Here is a 17,157-nt window from a genome sequence, read left to right on the forward strand (position 1 = left end):
AGACACAACATACAAGACGTAGCGCGAAGAAGCGCGAAGAAGCAAAAGTAAATTTCTCGCGGGTAAACGCAGATATGCCATGTGAGTTTTTTTTTTTGATATGGATCAACTGGACCTATATCCCATTATCCAAGGTCATTTCACCAGCGAGAGAGGATTGTGCGGTAGGAAACAATGCTGTGGGCGATGAAACAACCATCGGTATCTTTCTCGGTGCCGCGGAGCTGTCGATCTGCCCCTCCTATTCCTGAATGTTTCAGGTGGACTTGAAATAGTTTTTAAACTGGATTCTGGTGTGTTGAAACCTGAAACCTGAAACCTCAGTGGTCTCGGGTGAACTATATCCCGACACGCCCAGCCACCGCCTTCCCCAAGCTCTAAAACGTAGAAGTAGGCAAGGTGACCCTGTGGTTGGCACGTACACCAGAAACTCCTTGGTATACCCAGCGGTGTTTATCAAGGCGCAGCGTTGCCATCTGTTGTTTTTTTGAGGTTCAGTGTAGTCGCAGATCATTCGGATCATAAGAAAGAGAAGTGGGTCATCAGGCCGCTTCTATCTCAAAGTTGATGCAATCCTCACAGGATTTAGCCGCGCGGTTCGCATCAAGCTAAGTGAGAAGTATGATCGATTTTACATGTATTCTCTAGCTCTAGTATTCACAGAAATGAATCAATGCCATCCTGTCAAGAGCTTTGATTTACACCACGACGATAAGGGCTGTGGTGAGATAAGTAAACAAAAGTTGCGGGGTTTCCAAGGTTTCAACTGAAGCGGAGCCCGCTTTCTGCAGACGCCCACCAACCACACTTTTCCTTTCCTTCTCCCCACGAACCTCAAACCGGCAGACTTTCAGATGTACTTCGCCTAATTATTAACGCACTTCCAACTAGACGAGCCTAATCCCGCACCCGGCACGAGATCCTGCCCGCGCTCCGACACCGGGCCCAATCGCTCGGTAGACTCGCGATTGTCTAACGACAAGTGCGACTCGCTACCCGCGATAGCAGACTTGCCGGGCGGTTTGTGACTTGATTGGAACCCGGCGACAGTCAAGGCCGTGAAATCAACTACAGGAGCCGATAGCAGCCCAGCTACAAGATACCTGAAGTCGATCCGAGAACCTCGCCACGGACCGAAGGACACAACGACAAATTCGATGTCGCAGTCTGGACTTTCATCAACATGTGGTCCAGGGAGTGGTGACGGTGCTGCTGCCTCTGGTAGCCGCCGAAAGAAGGTCTACGAATATTTCAAAGCGGCCAATGAGCTACGACAGGCCTATACCTCACAGTGGTCGGCGCAGAGAAATGAATACGATGAGGACTACTACAATACCCCTGGTGCATTTCCGGATGTTGAAATGGCACGGTCAGGCAATGAGGAAATGGTGGTCTTCCCCAGTTATGCTAGGAGATTGGCTGAGAAGAGGAACACAGGTACCAGTACACGTCCGCGACGTGACTCGTGGTCAGAAACTATCGATGATTACCGGGGTGCAACCCACGAGGATGGTCATCTCTACACGCCTAGTTGGGATGCAATTGAGACGGAAGATTCAGTCGTGGCCGTTGACGTGCGTGGCTGGATTTACTCTCCTGGTCGGGGACCGATGAGCCGAAAGCACCGGCTGATGATTGCTTTGGCCAGAAAGCTGAGCGGGATCTCTGCACCAACTGGAACTGCAAATGATGAAAGTAACGACAAGATTTCTGGGAAGGGAGATGATGAATACATTGACAAGGAGATCCAAACACTAGTCGCCAAGGCTGAGAAGGAAGCAGACCCGGCTTGGAAAGGCTCAAATGCGGAGCAGAAAAACCAACCAGCTACACCATTGAGCAAGGATGAAATATCTGTAGCAAATGCTCATTTAATGGAAAGACTTAGGCCGTTCTTGACGAACCCTGTTGGGAGCATGCCAGTGACGGTTTTCTTCTTCAACGACGATGAAAGCAAGTCTCGAAATATCCTGACGGACGAATCAGGTCATTTTACTCTTCGCGCTACGCTGCCCTTTGTGCCAACCCATATTCGCGTGCTGGCATCTGAGGACCTGTCTGTCGCAAGACCTATTGAGGTCATTGACCCGGTTGGAATCAGTTTGATCAGTGACATTGATGACACAGTCAAGCACTCAGCCATTGCTAGTGGAGCGAAAGAGATGTTCCGCAACACCTTCATCCGTGAATTGGGTGAACTTACAGTCGAAGGAGTTAGCGACTGGTACCGCAAAATGGCCAATGAAGGTGTGCAAATACACTATGTATCGAATGCTCCCTGGCAGTTGTATCCTCTCCTTGAGCGGTACTTTAAGATAGTGGGATTGCCTCCGGGCTCCTTCCATCTCAAACAGTACTCGGGCATGCTTCAAGGAATCTTTGAGCCCACCGCAGAGAGGAAGCGGGGTTCATTGGAACAAATTCTGCGCGACTTCCCAGAACGCAAATTCATTCTTGTCGGCGACAGTGGTGAGGCTGATTTGGAAGTTTACACTGAGATTGTATTGGCAAATCCTGGCCAGATCCTCGGCGTCTTCATTCGTGATGTTACGACCTCCGAAACTCAGAATTTAGTCGGCAAAGCCGTCGGTCATCTTGACCAGTCCAAGCGGAGTCGCAGTTCGCCACATGTAGTGGACCACTCAGATGCGGCTACCAATAGACCGATGCTACCTCCTCGACGTGGTACTACTGTTGACTCTACAGTGACCATAGGCCATCATGAGCCAGATCCAAAAGATCTTGACCTTGAAGACCTGATTGATCTCACAGATCTCATCATCGGTGATCAGCCGCCTCCGGCGGGGCTTACCCACCCCGCCACTCCACGGCCACGCCCAGCGAAACCAATTAAACCATCTGCACTACGCATGGTCTCTACACCAGCTGATTTGGCGAAGAGTTCTAAACCATCTTCTCTCCGCAACGTTGCTACACTTCCAGATGTGCAAAAAAGAGAGTCCAAACCGGCGCCAGCACAAGAGCCCCCCAAGCGTAAACCAGTCCCACCTGTGCCTCCCAGACGCGGAGTGCCCAAGACAGACATACTGATTGATTTGAATCCATCACATTCGACCTCCCAGAGTAACATTGGAACATCAATGGATGAAATTCCTTCTTCGTGGCTCAAAGGCTACGATGATGGCTCTGCAGGCGCTCAAAGTCAATCCCAAGGTACACGCGCCAAGCCACCACCGCCACGCCCTCCTCCGCGTCGCACCAACACTGGGTCTTCAACAACCTGTTCAGATCCCAGTGTATCAACTACATCAACGACGCCAGTTCTGACTCCGGCTCCTGCGAGTGGCATTCAATCATACTCAGCGGCAGCCGCCCAGGCTGCATACCAAGGGTTCCAGTATGCAAGCGACCGATTCAACTTCTCGGGATCTGCCTCTGGGCTACGAAACTCCCAACCCAACCGATCACTTGGGAGAACAGGGACTAATGAGTCGGGCGTGCCGCCTGCGCCCGTCCCAAACAAGCGCGAGGAGCTTTGGCGACGTCGTTGGGATCGCGCGAGCGAAGTGCTTGAGCAGCATGGCGTAGTGCTAGGCTGTTGGCGGGTCGGAGAAGATGCACAGCCTGTTTGTGCGTGGTTATTGGAGCAGGCGGTGAAAGATATTAAAGCTGCTCGTTTGAAGGGAGGCCATTGATGGCGTGTAAACATAGGATATATTAGCAATCATTCGAGACATATATTTCAGAAACAAAGTTGGTATTGGTGGTCTAACCAACCGTCTTGGTGGCCATTGGTGCATAGAATGAAATCCTTTCGCTTCGATTTCTATCCTCCCAAATAAAAATACACCACATGTCATGTTGTATTGCTCCTTGGTAGCCTCTAGAGCTAGTGCATGTACCAAGCACAAGGCGGGGAAGTCCACGGGCAGGTGGTGGGACGTTCTATGCGCCCATGTGATTGTAATTTATTGGCAAAATCATTGCAAATTGTACGCTTGGTCGATCAGCAATCAGGAGATGATCCCGAGGTCCCCGCTGGTAGACTGTTGGGGTTGCGGTCAAGAAATCCGACGAGGCGGACATCACTATTCTCGGACCTCGGCTCGATTTGAAACAACAGTTTCATGATTGGCGACTTGTATTCTGGGGTATTTGGCCATTGCCCCCCCTACTTTCCCCCTTTCTCCAAACTAAAACATGCCATCTGAAACTCTCATACGCGCGGAAATCGCGAAGCACAACACCGAGGATTCCCTCTGGTGCATCATCGATCACCAAGTCTATGATCTGACCGATTTTGTCGACGCACACCCCGCTGGTGCCGTCGTACTTGCTCAGGTTGCTGGCCAGGACGCAACATCAGAATTTTACAATCTGCATCGCCAGGAGGTGCTGGAGAAATACCGTGACCAGTTTTTCATCGGCGTCGTTGAAGGCGAAAAACCCGAGGTCATAGTGCCCGTTCCTGGAGCCTTGAGCCCCGTGCCCTACGCAGAACCATTATGGCTGCGACCCCAATTCAAATCCCCTTACTACAAGGAGACCCATAGACGCCTGCAAAAGGCCGTCCGGGAATTCACGGATAAATATGTGACACCCGAAGCGTAAGAGAAAGAGCAGGATGGCACCTACATTAGCCAAGAGCTAATTAACCGCATGGCCGAGACGAACATTTTGGCTATGCGACTTGGCCCCGGGAAGCATCTGCATAACCGCACCTTGCTCGGTGGAGTGGTGGATGGAAAGGAGTTTGATTATCTCCACGATATGATCGTAGTACAGGAGTTGGTCCGTGCCAATGCCAGAGGCTTCCAGGATGGCAATATAGCCGGGATGGCTATTAGTTTGACAGCTGTTCAGCAATGGCTGCATGATCCGGTACTCAAGAAGCGCCTCAATGATGAAGTCTTGTCGGGTCAGAAGAAGATGTGTTTAGCTATCACAGAGGCCTTTGCCGGTAGCGATGTGGCGGGCCTGAAAACTACTGCAGAGAAGACTCCTGATGGAAAAAATTATGTTGTAAATGGAACAAAGTAAGTCGGGCTAACTTTTGGGTTTGATCAAGAAAATCACGCTGAAAATTTCCAGGAAATGGATCACAAATGGCATGTTCGCGGACTACTTTGTCACTGGCTGCCGCACCGAAAAGGGTTTCTCGGTGCTTTTGATTTCTCGCGGTGAGGGCGTGGAGACTAAACAAATCAAGACCTCATATTCGACTGCCGCTGCCACTGCTTTCGTGCAGTTTGAGAATGTCAACGTTCCGGTTGGGAATCTCCTAGGCGAGGAGCACAAAGGTTTCGTCGTTATCATGAGCAACTTTAATCATGAGCGGTTTATGTTGGTCGCCGCTGTAGTCCGCATGTCAATGATGGTTGTAGAAGAGACGATGAAATGGTCAAACCAGCGCATCGTTTTTGGCAAGAAGTTGATTGAACAGCCGGTTATTCGTCAAAAGTGAGTCTCATAGATCATTTGCTACCAAAATTTCTTTTTAACGCCCTACAGAATTGCTCGCATGATCTCTCTAGCTGAATCTAACCAGGCATGGCTTGAGTCCATCGCCTATCAGATGTGCAACATGACATACACTCAGCAAGCGAATCATTTGGGTGGACCTATCGGGCTACTTAAGTCACACTGTACCCAAGCTGCAGGCGAGATCACCAGTCTCGCTACTAACATCTTTGATGGTCGTGGTATCACTCAGTCAGGAATGGGCAAGGTCATTGAGATATTCCATCGCACATACAAGTTCGATGCCATGCCATCTTGGGTGGAACTGAGGAGATTTTGGCAGATTTGGGAGTCCGGCAGGCAATGAAGAATTTCCCAAAGTCGATGTTATAGAGAAGATGCTCCTTGAGCAAACTAATCAGTCAAATTATCTTATTCATGAGCATAAGAGTGATTGATTGCATGTTTTGTATTGAAGCTCTCCGCTTGGTCAAAAATAGAAATGACAGGCGGGGCAGATAGCTGGAGCGGGGGATCCTTGTTCCGACGCCACAGCTTTCCCAAGGCAGCTAGCTCCATGTGAGATCGCCTTAGACCATCACCCCTCGCAAGATATTCCAAATTCTTTGCCATCATAGTATTTCATGTCTGAAATATAAACTCGTTGTCAATAATGGCTTCAGTAGATGCTCTTCGCCAGGATAATATCCTCGACCTTGCTGTGAGAGCTATCCAGCCCGCAGGTGACAGACAGCCGAGTCTCAAAACACAATATGAAGCTGTGGCTCTGATCGGCCATGCATGCATGGTAGCAGTTGATTTCAGACTAGTTGGCCTCAGTGAAGACCACAACCTAGGTATCTCAAGCATGGCTCGATCGCATCGGTGAAATCTTGCTAACTTCTCTAGAAACGTCTACAGATACGCTCTCCCTCCCCGCAGAATGGAACAATAACGATACATTGGCCTTACGGTACGCACATGCTCAGTCTTCAAAGCAGTATCTACTCAAAGTGAGTCGACTGGGGAATAACGCGGTGATTTCTGCACTGGCATTGGGCGATGACCGGACCAGCTTGTTCGACATTCCCGTCAAAGACTACATCTCCACTTCTGCACTCCCACTACCTTTTTCAGAAGATATCACCGCCTCTCTGCGTGACATTTTCACATCACCGGCTCGACTGGGCGACTTGGTTGGTTTCTTCAAAAAGAATGTCATCGAGAAAATCGCGCCTGGTTTGTACAGAGAGGGGTATGATAATCAGAGCCAGCCATCCAGAGCAAGGCCACAAGAAGAAAAACAACCGAATAATCCCCAGAATGACTCTCTACCCGAGTCTGCTCGTCCACGCCCATTGGAAGATCCCTTAGCAGCAGCGCCCCGCCGCTCCAACCCACCAGACTTTGCGCCGCCCGGGTTCGAGGATGAGTTTGAGATCAACCGGCCCCCACGAGGATATCCAGGAGGACTCGGAGGCAGAAGCCCGTACAATATTGGAGAACGAGATCTCTATCCAGCAGGACTTGGTCCCAATGATCCTTTGCGCGGATCTATGGGCCCTGGCTTTGGTCCTGGTGGCGGGGGTATGCATCCTACTTTTGATGACCCTATCTTCGGAGGAAGAGGAGCTGGTAATGGTAGATATGACCCCCGTGTACCTCCCGGTGCAAGATATGATCCCGTAGGTCCTGGTGAGCCACCTGTTGGTCGCAATCGAGGACCGTTTGGTAATAATGGACGAGGTGGGGGCGGATTTGGTGGGTTTGGTGGTGGATTTGCCGGGGACATTATTTAACGAGTGATGATGAAGTGAGATTACAACAAAGATGATGAAGATTCATTGTTTCTTAACGACTTAAGTTTATTTCAACCTTGACACGAATCAGAATGAAGCGACAGCCATATCTCGATGGCCCTTTTTGAGGTCTTCTTCTCCTTAAATTCTGGTGCATTGTGTGGAACATCTGTCTCGACACATTGTTCGCCAGAGATTCAACACTAGCCAACAAATATCTAAACCCCGTAGTTGTTCTGTACGGTGTAGTAGTTGATAATTACGTAGACCATCCTGGAGAAAGCGGTGTGTGGCTGAAGTGTGGCGCATCTGTTCACCACTCAACTTGACCTTCCCGAACTCCCATCTCTTCTCCCTTTCTCGCGTTCCCAAGTCCCATCCCCTTATCCCTTGAATCAATCTTGGGAAGTTGTCTTTTAATTGAATTTCTATCTGGAGCGCAATTATTCCACATATCTTCCAAAACCCACGACGCCTGCGCCCATCCAAGAATTTCGTTGTTTTCTCACGAGACCGCCCCTCCCCAGCTGGCCCCTCCTTTTCAGCCAGCTGAGCACACCAACGCAATGGATAACAACATGGAAATTGATACTGCGCGGTCCCCCGAGCCACACCACCTGTCGCCAACAGGCGACTCGGGGTCTGTACCGACTCTGGACGGCTGGATCGAGACTTTGATGACTTGCAAGCAATTAGCGGAGGAAGATGTGCGGCGGCTGTGCGATCGGGTGGGTTTCTTGTTTTGACGGATTGATAATGATGAGCTTGAGTTGATCATTTATGCATCTACCAGGCAAAAGAGGTATTGCAGGAGGAATCCAATGTGCAACCAGTGGTATGTTTCTCGGTCGGGTTGTCGTTCTGCCCGTCCAGCCTACTGACACATCCGAACAGAAATGCCCAGTGACAGTCTGCGGTGATATACACGGACAGTTTCATGATTTAATGGAGCTTTTCCGCATTGGTGGTCCTAACCCGGATACAAACTACCTCTTCATGGGTGAGTGGACGACAGTCAGATGAACACGTTGTGGGGTAACATTCCTAAATTTTTTTTTTGATAAAGGTGACTACGTCGACCGTGGTTACTACTCAGTTGAGACAGTGACCCTCCTGGTTTCGCTGAAGATCCGTTACCCGCAGCGTATTACCATCCTCCGTGGAAATCACGAATCCCGACAGATCACACAGGTCTACGGATTCTATGACGAATGTCTCCGCAAATACGGCAACGCCAATGTGTGGAAATACTTCACCGAACTTTTCGACTACCTTCCCCTCACTGCTCTCATCGAAAACCAGATTTTCTGTCTTCACGGTGGACTGAGTCCGTCTATTGACACTCTCGACAACATTCGGTCGCTTGATCGTATCCAAGAAGTTCCCCACGAAGGTCCCATGTGTGACTTGCTTTGGAGTGATCCCGACGACCGGTGTGGATGGGGAATCTCTCCCCGTGGTGCTGGATACACGTTTGGACAGGACATTTCCGAAGCCTTCAACCACAACAACGGCTTGACTCTGGTGGCACGTGCCCATCAATTGGTGATGGAAGGATATAACTGGTCGCAGGATCGGAACGTGGTCACTATTTTCTCAGGTACATCTTTCGTCGCTGGAATTGTTGGTTGAAAAACGCTAACCAGACTACAGCACCAAATTACTGTTACCGCTGCGGCAACCAAGCCGCCATTATGGAGATTGACGAGCATTTGAAATACACATTGTGAGTACACCTGTAGTTTACCATATCTAGATCCCCCACTGACATCATTCAGCCTACAATTCGACCCTTGCCCCCGAGCGGGAGAACCCATGGTATCGAGGCGCACACCTGACTATTTCCTTTGATAGATTTCATTTTTTGCCCTTCGAAAGGCAATTGGACTGGCGGAGAATGGGGGTTGCATTCAAACAGGGCTCTCGCCTACTTAATTCTGTATGGTTCGATGCCTGGCCACTTGTTGATACCAATCATGAAAATAAAAGATCATTTGCAAGACACACTCTATGAGATTGAAGGAATACCAGGGAGGACAGTCAATTCCGGATTGCGGGTTAACATCTTTTTCTGACTAGTTGAGATCATGGGACTCTCTTGTTGGTATCGTTAGCAGCTGGGAAATGTGTATAGAAGGCTGGAATTCAATACAATCCCGTCTCTAGTCCTTGGGACCAGATGACTGATCGTTGGCTTCATAAGCGTCAGAAGTTCCATCGAGATTAGTTGTCTCGTCACTAGTTATGCGAGCCCTCACATCATTGCTTGGTGCCTCTTTGGGGGCCTGGGTTCTTCCATAAAAGAACAAAGTCCGTCATCTGAGAGCGCCCGAAACTATTGCAAGCATCTGTAACGCAAATCCACGCCATCCAACGGCCGCCTGAATCTTCTTGAACAAGGCGCTGGCGGAACAGGTTAACGGGGGAAAGTTCAAAATGCCGATGGTTTAGGGTTAGAAGCCCCAAGGACCCTGCCCTCTAGGTTCTAAATATATGTGCAGCAACCTTTTGCATGCCTCGAATAAGTCTTCTTTTCTACATGAAATAGAAGACAAATAGACAGCGCTCCTACCGAAGCATTCTGTACCGCCAGATCACTAAAATCGAATACGGATGGTTCATTCCAGCCACAAAGCTGCTCTGCTCCATCTTTTGGGAGAGCTCTGGCAATTGCCGTGACGTCTGGCCCAATGAAGACATTTCAATCTGAGTCTTGCAAGGTCCTGATTTTGTTAAATTTAAATTACCCTGTGATTTGAACACCGCCATGGCAGCATACCAAAGCCAAACACCTATCAAATCTCGCTTGCCGAGATACCTAACCAGCATCCATTTGTACCCAATAGCTCCTCAATTGTCCGACAAGAATTGTAGCATACTTAGAAGATGCCTCTATTCTTTCATATTGTAATGGCCGCATCAATACAACCAGTGCACTTGAATGATGCACACCTTAGAATGCTGTGGGGTGTTCTCGGGTTGGTTTCTTTCTTCCGTCAACTCATGAGACACGTTGCTATCCTCGCCTTCAACATTTCGTTTGTAATGAGCTGGAAGATAAATTTCATTCTGTGCAGCTTCCACGTCCGTCTCGCGGCTCTCATCTCGTCTGTAGTGGCGCACTTTCGAGCTTCCATTCGGAACCCAGAATCGCTGGTCAACGCGGCCGACGAAGAAGATAGCCACGGCCAAAAGATCATTAGCGAAGTTAATGATATTGAAGCAGGCCTTGCTGTGATACCAGGCCGAGTCAATGATAGGGCGAGGTGGCATCCAAGAGATGCCGGCAAGAAATGATGCGCCAAGGCAGAGAGCATTAAGCCGACAAGTCCTACAATGAAGGAAGACCTTGGCGACCCAGCTAACAGAACCAACATGTTGAATTCGCTCGCTGTTTGGAAGCCAAAGAAAAAGCAAAAACAAGAGAAAGCGGTAGGAACAAGATGATGGAGAAGAAGGTTTGGCCGTAGAGCAGGACATCACGGTCGATATAAAGCGTGCTTGGGTTAAGGGCATTCGCAGTCCGAATCACACAAGTGATGACCAAAATGATCGTCACAGTGAAGAGCGCATACAGTGCTTTGAACGCCCACAGTCAGGTGGCAGAAGACATCATGAATGAAAAGGGCGATTAAGACGGCGCATACTGGGACATCGAGGGGGATTGTTGGTCGACCTCCCATTCAGGCTATTCGTGACAATTGCGGTCCTCCCATTTTTCCAAAGGGTTGGTTAGGGTTGAAGCACGAACACGAACTTGAATTCGATATACATCGTTGCCTCAATGTAAAATGCAAGTAACTGCAATCTGTTAAAGATCCTTTGTTGTTTTTTGGACGGGGCCTGTAGAACGAATGAAGGAAAGAAAAATGTGTGTGGTCTAGACAACATCATACGATGTACAATTACCAAGTTTATGATTTAGTTCAGTCGCTATAGCTACATTTTACTTTTGAAAAAGGACGGACCTCGCATTTTGGGCTCCGTATGACGCGACATTTAATTTGCTCGCCTTAGCCGAGTTAAGTTGGAGCTGTGGGTGTCATGGCCCCTCGCTGCCGGGATTGGGTAGATGGACACTGAAACACCGCCGATCTAATGGACTCAGCGCTGAAATTTTGAAGGTGGAAACTCTCGAAGACCAGGCTCATGGAAGTTGCTGATAATAGCATTTATTCTTTTGATTGCTACTTGGGTGAGCCTTGGAACCCGGGGTAGTGCCTGATGAATGGAAATATCACCGAGGACATGTATGTTGTACTTGGTTGGGACTTTTTTTTCCCCCAAGGATTCCGTTGTAGAGCATTAAACATCAACCAAAATCCCCCCTCAATAGATAGGTGTATATTACTGCTCAACATGAAGTAGTCTGGTTCAAGCTAAACAGTCATGGGAGGAGGTGAGAGTCTGGTGGACTTGAAAGAATAAACAATGTTGTGTTTCGTTGCACTGATGTTGTGTTACGCAAGAGCAACCCGCGATAGCCCTAGAACGGAGGGGATCGCCCCTTTGTGCGTCTGTACAATATATACCGCATGGCACTAGATAATTACTAGTCTGTTTAGTTTCCACCATCAGCATGTATGAGGTCCGAGCAACACGCAGATGCAATTTGATGTCGAAGGAGAATAGCCTGATAGTCACATCGAGCATGGAGGAGCCATCTTCCAGAAACGTAGAGGCTTTCGCGGAGGAAGCTCAAGGCTGTATAGCGATGATAATAGGTTGGTAGATTCAATGTATCAACATCATGTTCGTTGTTGGACTCTCTAGGTAAAGCATTTTATGCTAAAAATGTCAATCGAGACAGACTAGAGATCTGTAGAAAAGACCCCGCTCAGGAAGAGGAAGATTTTAGAGTGAGCCTCTTATTCCTAGGAACGTTGTGTTGGCTAGGACTAATTAAGCAAATATAGGGTATGGTGATGCCGTCGGAATCAATATGGAGCCGTGGTATCCCCTCCGAAGACCTGTCATCCGAGGAATTGGAGACGCAATGAAACGGCTCTGGAAATACCAACGGGAAGAGATAGGCTACAGCAATAGGACTACTCTTGACTGCTCTAGCTTTCTCGCGCCAGAGGTCCGACTTGAAATCGCGTCCTAGTTTTACACAACCGATTTCTTCGGTCTTCAGTCTGTCGCCTGAGCGATGGCGCTTTTCCTTTCGTTCCACTCATTCTAAACGACGAGATTTCGAGTAAAGGGAGACCGTGGATTTTGAGCCCATCGATCGGATGTACACCCAAGCCACCAAAACTGGCAATCAACCCTACCGCTGCAAGGCAAGGTTTGATCAACCACATCTCTATCTCTGGTCCTTACGTCGATGTTGGGTGAATAATCGACGAAAACATAATGGACAGGCGCCCAATGGCTCAAGCATGAAATGTGATTTGAGGCTGATAAGCCATGGAGTGGATACGCTAAAAGCAAATTGAGCGCAATTCGCGAGATATGAGTCTCGGATGGAGAAGGCTGTACTCAGATCCCTCGCGAATGGGGCCAGCAGAGGGAATTAGTTCAGGTGTCAAGTTTCATTATGAATGCTCCCGATTTAACTCGTACCACACTTAACTCTGCGACATCTGTAGGTGTGACACCCTTTGCTTCGGCTTCCAACGCCGACCATGATTCGCTACTTGAGGGATTAGATGATCAGACTTGAGATGCGAAAGTGTAGTGGCATATCAGAGGGGCCAATCAAACATTTCTCAGTGGGTGGAGCTGATCGGGTACTCTGCTAAGTTTCAGTCAAGATGGTTCAGGGATACTTTTTGGAATGTTGCAAATGGCTGTAGATGATGTGGATGTTTCGGAGAAGGCGAGTGTGTTAGAAGGGTATGACACTCTACATCTGGCCATCTGGCCATACAAACCCCCCCCCTAACCACTTGTATGCCCCAAACAGGGATTGAAGTAATGATTTTCGTGATTATTCGTGATTCAATTTGCCTGCTGGTGTACGATGAGGTGTTAGTTTGAACTGCACACTCTGGCTTGTCGAAGAGGAGGAATTTTGGGGACTTTTTTTTAATACAAAGGACCTCAATCTAGTCTCCAAACTTTACACGTTTCTCTTCCAAAAAGGCGAACTGGGTTCCAACGGGGCCACACTTCGAAAGTTTGATAACCGCCCAAATAACTACAAGAACAGGAAAAAGTGTCTTGAAAGACTATATTGTTCATAACCTAGCCATGACCAGAATTCAATCATCTTCTGGGGATGCTTCAAATTCCACGGAAACTGTCTTGGTGACTGGAGGCTCCGGTTTCCTTGCATCCCATCTAGTCCGTGAGCTGTTGAAGCAAGGCTATTCTGTCCGAGTCACTGTTCGATCCGAGGCTGTTGCAAAGAAGGTCCTCCAAGCACACGCCCTGGACAGCCAGCGGCTTTCATACATCCTGGTTCCAGATATGGTTCTCCCAGGTGCGTACGATGAAGCTGTTCGAGGTGTCACCGGGGTGTTCCATTTATCTTCCCCTTGTACATTTCTTGCGAAAGACAACGCCAAGGATCTTCTTATCCCAGCCGTATCAGGGACTCGAGGCATTTTCCAGTCCATCAAACAGCATGGTCCGGATGTCAAGCGGGTTGTTTTGACATCGTCAATGGCGGCCATGGTCGATCCTAAGATTGGCATGGACCGTGGCCATTTATACACCGAAGACGACTGGGCTAAAACAACTTGGGATGAAGCAGCCAAGTTGTCCCCAGTTCAAGGATACCTTGCTAGCAAGCAGCTTGCCGAGAGGGCGGCATGGGATTTTATCCAAAATGAGCAGCCTTCGTTCGACCTCGTCACACTTTGTCCCGGAGTTATCGTACGTTTTCCAAAGTCTGATGCAATTTCTACATTCACTAAGTGATTTATAGATGGGACCAATGATTATTCCAACCCACGATCTGTCCACCAACATCTCCCATGCCTCCGTTCACCAGTTAATGAAAGGAAAGCTAGATACCCCAGGAGAAACACCTTTTCCATTCTACATTGATGTCAGAGACGCAGCTCATTTTCATACCCGAGCATACGAAGAAGTCGTTGCCTCTAACCAAAGATATGCGATAACATCCGGCATCTACAGTCAGCAGCAGATTGTTGATATCATGAGAAAACACTTCCCCTCTCTCAAGGAGCGCCTTCCGGCTGGAAGAACTGAAGAGAGTGAAGTGGCCAGGGTGGATATCAGCAAGGCAACTAGAGACCTTGGGTTTGCTCCGAGGGGTCTTGAAGAGACAATTGTGGAGACTGTCGGTTGCTTTTTGGAAATTGAGCAAATTGGACATTCTACCGTTTAGGAAATGTGATCTTGTAGACTTCTTATCTCGGACTTCAGAGCTAAGGTTTAATCTGTGGCAAAGACATTTTCCAGATTCCTCCAGTCTACATGAGTTTTATCATGGATCTCTAAAATCACGGACTTGCACATGAATTTGGGTAATTTGGTCTGGCAGTGAGTTGGTGCTCGTCCAGTTCAATCTCTAGCCACCCCTTCAAACAACACAAAATAGGTTGATGTGCGCTCATGTATAAAAGTGCCTAGGAAAGAGAGTGATTCTTCGCATTCTTCGCCTTGGTCAAAATCTCATCAACCTCCTTGGCGTGCTTCGAGAAATTGTCCACTAAGCTATCCCACATCTTAGGTTCATGCTCATGTTTCTTGGGGCTGTGCCATGCATAATCGGTAATTGTGAATGGACGGCAAGATTCGAACATGAATGCAATCGACGCTTTGGATATCTGCATCGCTGGTGGTGCATTTTCGGTGGCCTCCTTGAACTCTTCGTAGGCAACGCCATGCGGGACCACTAGACACAGTGTCAGTATGGACTCGAACTCGTGTTGAAAAGGCAAAATTCTAGGCTGATCATACTGCTACATTCAAAAGACACACTGCCAGGCTTAAATTCGTCTGAACGGCCGCCGTAACCGCCGTAGATAAGACCCATCAGTTCGGATGCGGCATTGCGGTGGTAATATGGAGGCCGATATGTATCTTAATTACTGTTAGCGGTGTTCGCGAATGAAGGAATTGATCAGACATACGTGAGGCGACGTCCCACCGAGGAGAGAAAGTGAGGAAATCAGCCAGAGGCGCAGTAAGGTCGCGAGACTTGGCTGTCAAGACACAGAAAATAGAAGGGTCGATATGATCTACAGAGATGGAGCCGACATTGACGAACTTGGTCAAGTCATATTTATAAGGGACCTGGATTGCATTAGATGACTGAGATCTAATCGTCACCCGAACAAAACTCACATAGTTTCCGTGCCAGGCAACGACATCAAATGGGCTGTGGTTCTGAGTACTCCTGAAGAACTTGCCTCCCAGCTTGTAAATGATTTCCCAAGGCTCCTGAGTTACCTCATATCGAGAGGTAGGGCTTAAAAAGTCTCTCCCATTTGCAAGACCATTAGCACCAAGGGGTCCCAGCTCCGGGAGCTCAAATTGCGTGCCCCAGACCTCGAGGATGTACCCACGGGAGGGCCCGTCCGGAAGATTGACCCTAAAGCGGATCCCCCTCTGGATAATAACTATCTCACCTGGCTGCACAAAGATAGGACCAAATTCAGTTTGAATGTCAAGTGCTCCCTGCTGTGGAACAATAAGGAATTCACCATCGGAGTTGACAAATGCCTTCTGCTCCATGCTTGTGTTGGCGACATAGACATGTGTGGCCAAACCTTCACGCAGCGTGGGGTCACCCGAGCCGGCAACCGTCTTCAATCCTGAAACAAAGTCGACTGCTTCGGTTTTGGGAATATCAAAGGGGTGCCATGCTAGCTGGGTTGGGGATACATGGATGCGCGGGTTCAACGGTAGGAAATTTGCCTCGGTGTCTCTATTATCTGGAAGCGCTGTCTGCAAGCGGTGTCAGCGCTCAACCCCAGAACGAAGAACAAGAGTACTTACAAAGCCCTGATGGGCGACAGCGGGGCGGACACGGTATAGCCACGCCTTTCTATTGCAGTGTCGTGGAGCGACAAAAGCAGTAGCTGTAATCTGTTCGGCGTAAAGACCAAACCTCACATTGCGAGGGTTGTTTTGGCCGTGGGGGATCGTTCCAGGGATTGCTTCAGATGTAAAGCTGTTTGAGGGTTATTAAACCAGCCTTTTATTCCATCGACCTTGGAACGGTGGATGATGTGATGATACATACGCGTTGCCAAAGCCAGATTGGTACTATGGAAGGGTTAGTTATTTAGAGACATAGCATACATCATGATGCAGCAAGATACCTCATAGGGATCGTTACACCTTGTGTTGAAGGAAGGGATAGTTCCATCCTTTTGGGTCTCGGCCCAGTGGAATATCTTTTGATACTCTTCGGGGTCCGATAAAGAATCCGTAGAAGGCATAGTGATGAAGATTAGTCGAACGCAGAGAATAAACAAAGTAGAAAGAGTCGTGATTGTTTAAGTCATCTTCTGAAGTAGCACCGGGGTGCAACACCCCTATTTATGCACTTCAGCATAACTGATTTGATCAGATATGTGGAGTCACCAAGTTCCCCCCCCCCCCCCCAAAAGGCAAGTTTACAACCCAAAATCCCAGCCAAATTCTCTATACAATTCGTCAACTTGAGAAAATAGCGAGGCACGGATGTGCCTCGGGAGACCCGGCATGGTAACAAAACATCAGCTGAATATACGCTGTTGATGTATGGGACATCCTAGCGGTGAATCACCCCAAAATTCGGCAAAGCCATGGTCAATCGACTTGCCGGGCTTTCCTGGTGGACCAGCTTGGGGCGATGAATTGCGGAGAAATAGCACTGGTGTGAAGAGAAGACAGAAGACCCACATGAGTAAGGGCTGAGTAACGGAGAGTTGATCTTTTGGAAGTTGGACGGGAATAGGATGATCATTCAACTGCCGAGATACTCACTGTGGGGTCTTGGCACCTACGATGCTGTATATTATAGATGATG

General features: G+C 48.6%; 8 protein-coding genes across 8 annotated transcripts; 6 read left to right on the plus strand and 2 right to left on the minus strand.

Moving 5' to 3' along the window:
- Window positions 1-1,157: 1,157 nt before the first annotated feature.
- On the plus strand, window positions 1,158-3,656 carry Pdw03_6192 (Actin cytoskeleton organization protein App1, putative; the record flags this gene model as incomplete). The annotated part of the gene is made up of 1 exon (XM_014680263.1): window positions 1,158-3,656. The coding sequence occupies one exon, from the start codon at window positions 1,158-1,160 to the stop codon at window positions 3,654-3,656; it is 2,499 nt and encodes an 832-aa protein (XP_014535749.1).
- Window positions 3,657-4,161: 505 nt separating this feature from the next.
- On the plus strand, window positions 4,162-4,572 carry Pdw03_6193 (Cytochrome b5, putative; the record flags this gene model as incomplete). The annotated part of the gene is made up of 1 exon (XM_014680262.1): window positions 4,162-4,572. The coding sequence occupies one exon, from the start codon at window positions 4,162-4,164 to the stop codon at window positions 4,570-4,572; it is 411 nt and encodes a 136-aa protein (XP_014535748.1).
- Window positions 4,573-4,644: 72 nt separating this feature from the next.
- Pdw03_6194 (Acyl-CoA dehydrogenase family protein) lies at window positions 4,645-5,788 on the plus strand (the record flags this gene model as incomplete). Its single annotated transcript, XM_014680261.2, has 3 exons — window positions 4,645-4,997; window positions 5,053-5,421; window positions 5,473-5,788. The coding sequence occupies 3 exons, from the start codon at window positions 4,645-4,647 to the stop codon at window positions 5,786-5,788; spliced, it is 1,038 nt and encodes a 345-aa protein (XP_014535747.2).
- Window positions 5,789-6,094: 306 nt separating this feature from the next.
- On the plus strand, window positions 6,095-7,220 carry Pdw03_6195 (Proteasome Inhibitor PI31; the record flags this gene model as incomplete). Its single annotated transcript, XM_014680260.1, has 2 exons — window positions 6,095-6,278; window positions 6,331-7,220. The coding sequence occupies 2 exons, from the start codon at window positions 6,095-6,097 to the stop codon at window positions 7,218-7,220; spliced, it is 1,074 nt and encodes a 357-aa protein (XP_014535746.1).
- A 566-nt stretch (window positions 7,221-7,786) lies between these two features.
- Window positions 7,787-9,071, plus strand: Pdw03_6196 (Serine/threonine-protein phosphatase; the record flags this gene model as incomplete). Its single annotated transcript, XM_014680259.1, has 6 exons — window positions 7,787-7,948; window positions 8,014-8,055; window positions 8,115-8,220; window positions 8,287-8,820; window positions 8,874-8,946; window positions 8,999-9,071. The coding sequence occupies 6 exons, from the start codon at window positions 7,787-7,789 to the stop codon at window positions 9,069-9,071; spliced, it is 990 nt and encodes a 329-aa protein (XP_014535745.1).
- A 1,068-nt stretch (window positions 9,072-10,139) lies between these two features.
- On the minus strand, window positions 10,140-10,493 carry Pdw03_6197 (putative family c-likeg-protein-coupled receptor protein; the record flags this gene model as incomplete). The annotated part of the gene is made up of 1 exon (XM_014680258.1): window positions 10,140-10,493. The coding sequence occupies one exon, from the start codon at window positions 10,491-10,493 to the stop codon at window positions 10,140-10,142; it is 354 nt and encodes a 117-aa protein (XP_014535744.1).
- A 2,925-nt stretch (window positions 10,494-13,418) lies between these two features.
- Window positions 13,419-14,523, plus strand: Pdw03_6198 (3-beta hydroxysteroid dehydrogenase/isomerase; the record flags this gene model as incomplete). The annotated part of the gene is made up of 2 exons (XM_014680257.1): window positions 13,419-14,045; window positions 14,098-14,523. The coding sequence occupies 2 exons, from the start codon at window positions 13,419-13,421 to the stop codon at window positions 14,521-14,523; spliced, it is 1,053 nt and encodes a 350-aa protein (XP_014535743.1).
- Window positions 14,524-14,764: 241 nt separating this feature from the next.
- Window positions 14,765-16,585, minus strand: Pdw03_6199 (Homogentisate 1,2-dioxygenase, putative; the record flags this gene model as incomplete). The annotated part of the gene is made up of 7 exons (XM_014680256.1): window positions 14,765-15,033; window positions 15,099-15,221; window positions 15,272-15,434; window positions 15,486-16,088; window positions 16,140-16,314; window positions 16,387-16,409; window positions 16,466-16,585. 7 exons carry the CDS (start codon window positions 16,583-16,585, stop codon window positions 14,765-14,767), a joined length of 1,476 nt encoding a protein of 491 aa, XP_014535742.1.
- Window positions 16,586-17,157: the final 572 nt, after the last annotated feature.

This window comes from Penicillium digitatum, chromosome 2 (assembly GCF_016767815.1).
Source record: "Penicillium digitatum chromosome 2, complete sequence".
Taxonomy (NCBI): Eukaryota; Fungi; Ascomycota; class Eurotiomycetes; order Eurotiales; family Aspergillaceae; genus Penicillium; species Penicillium digitatum.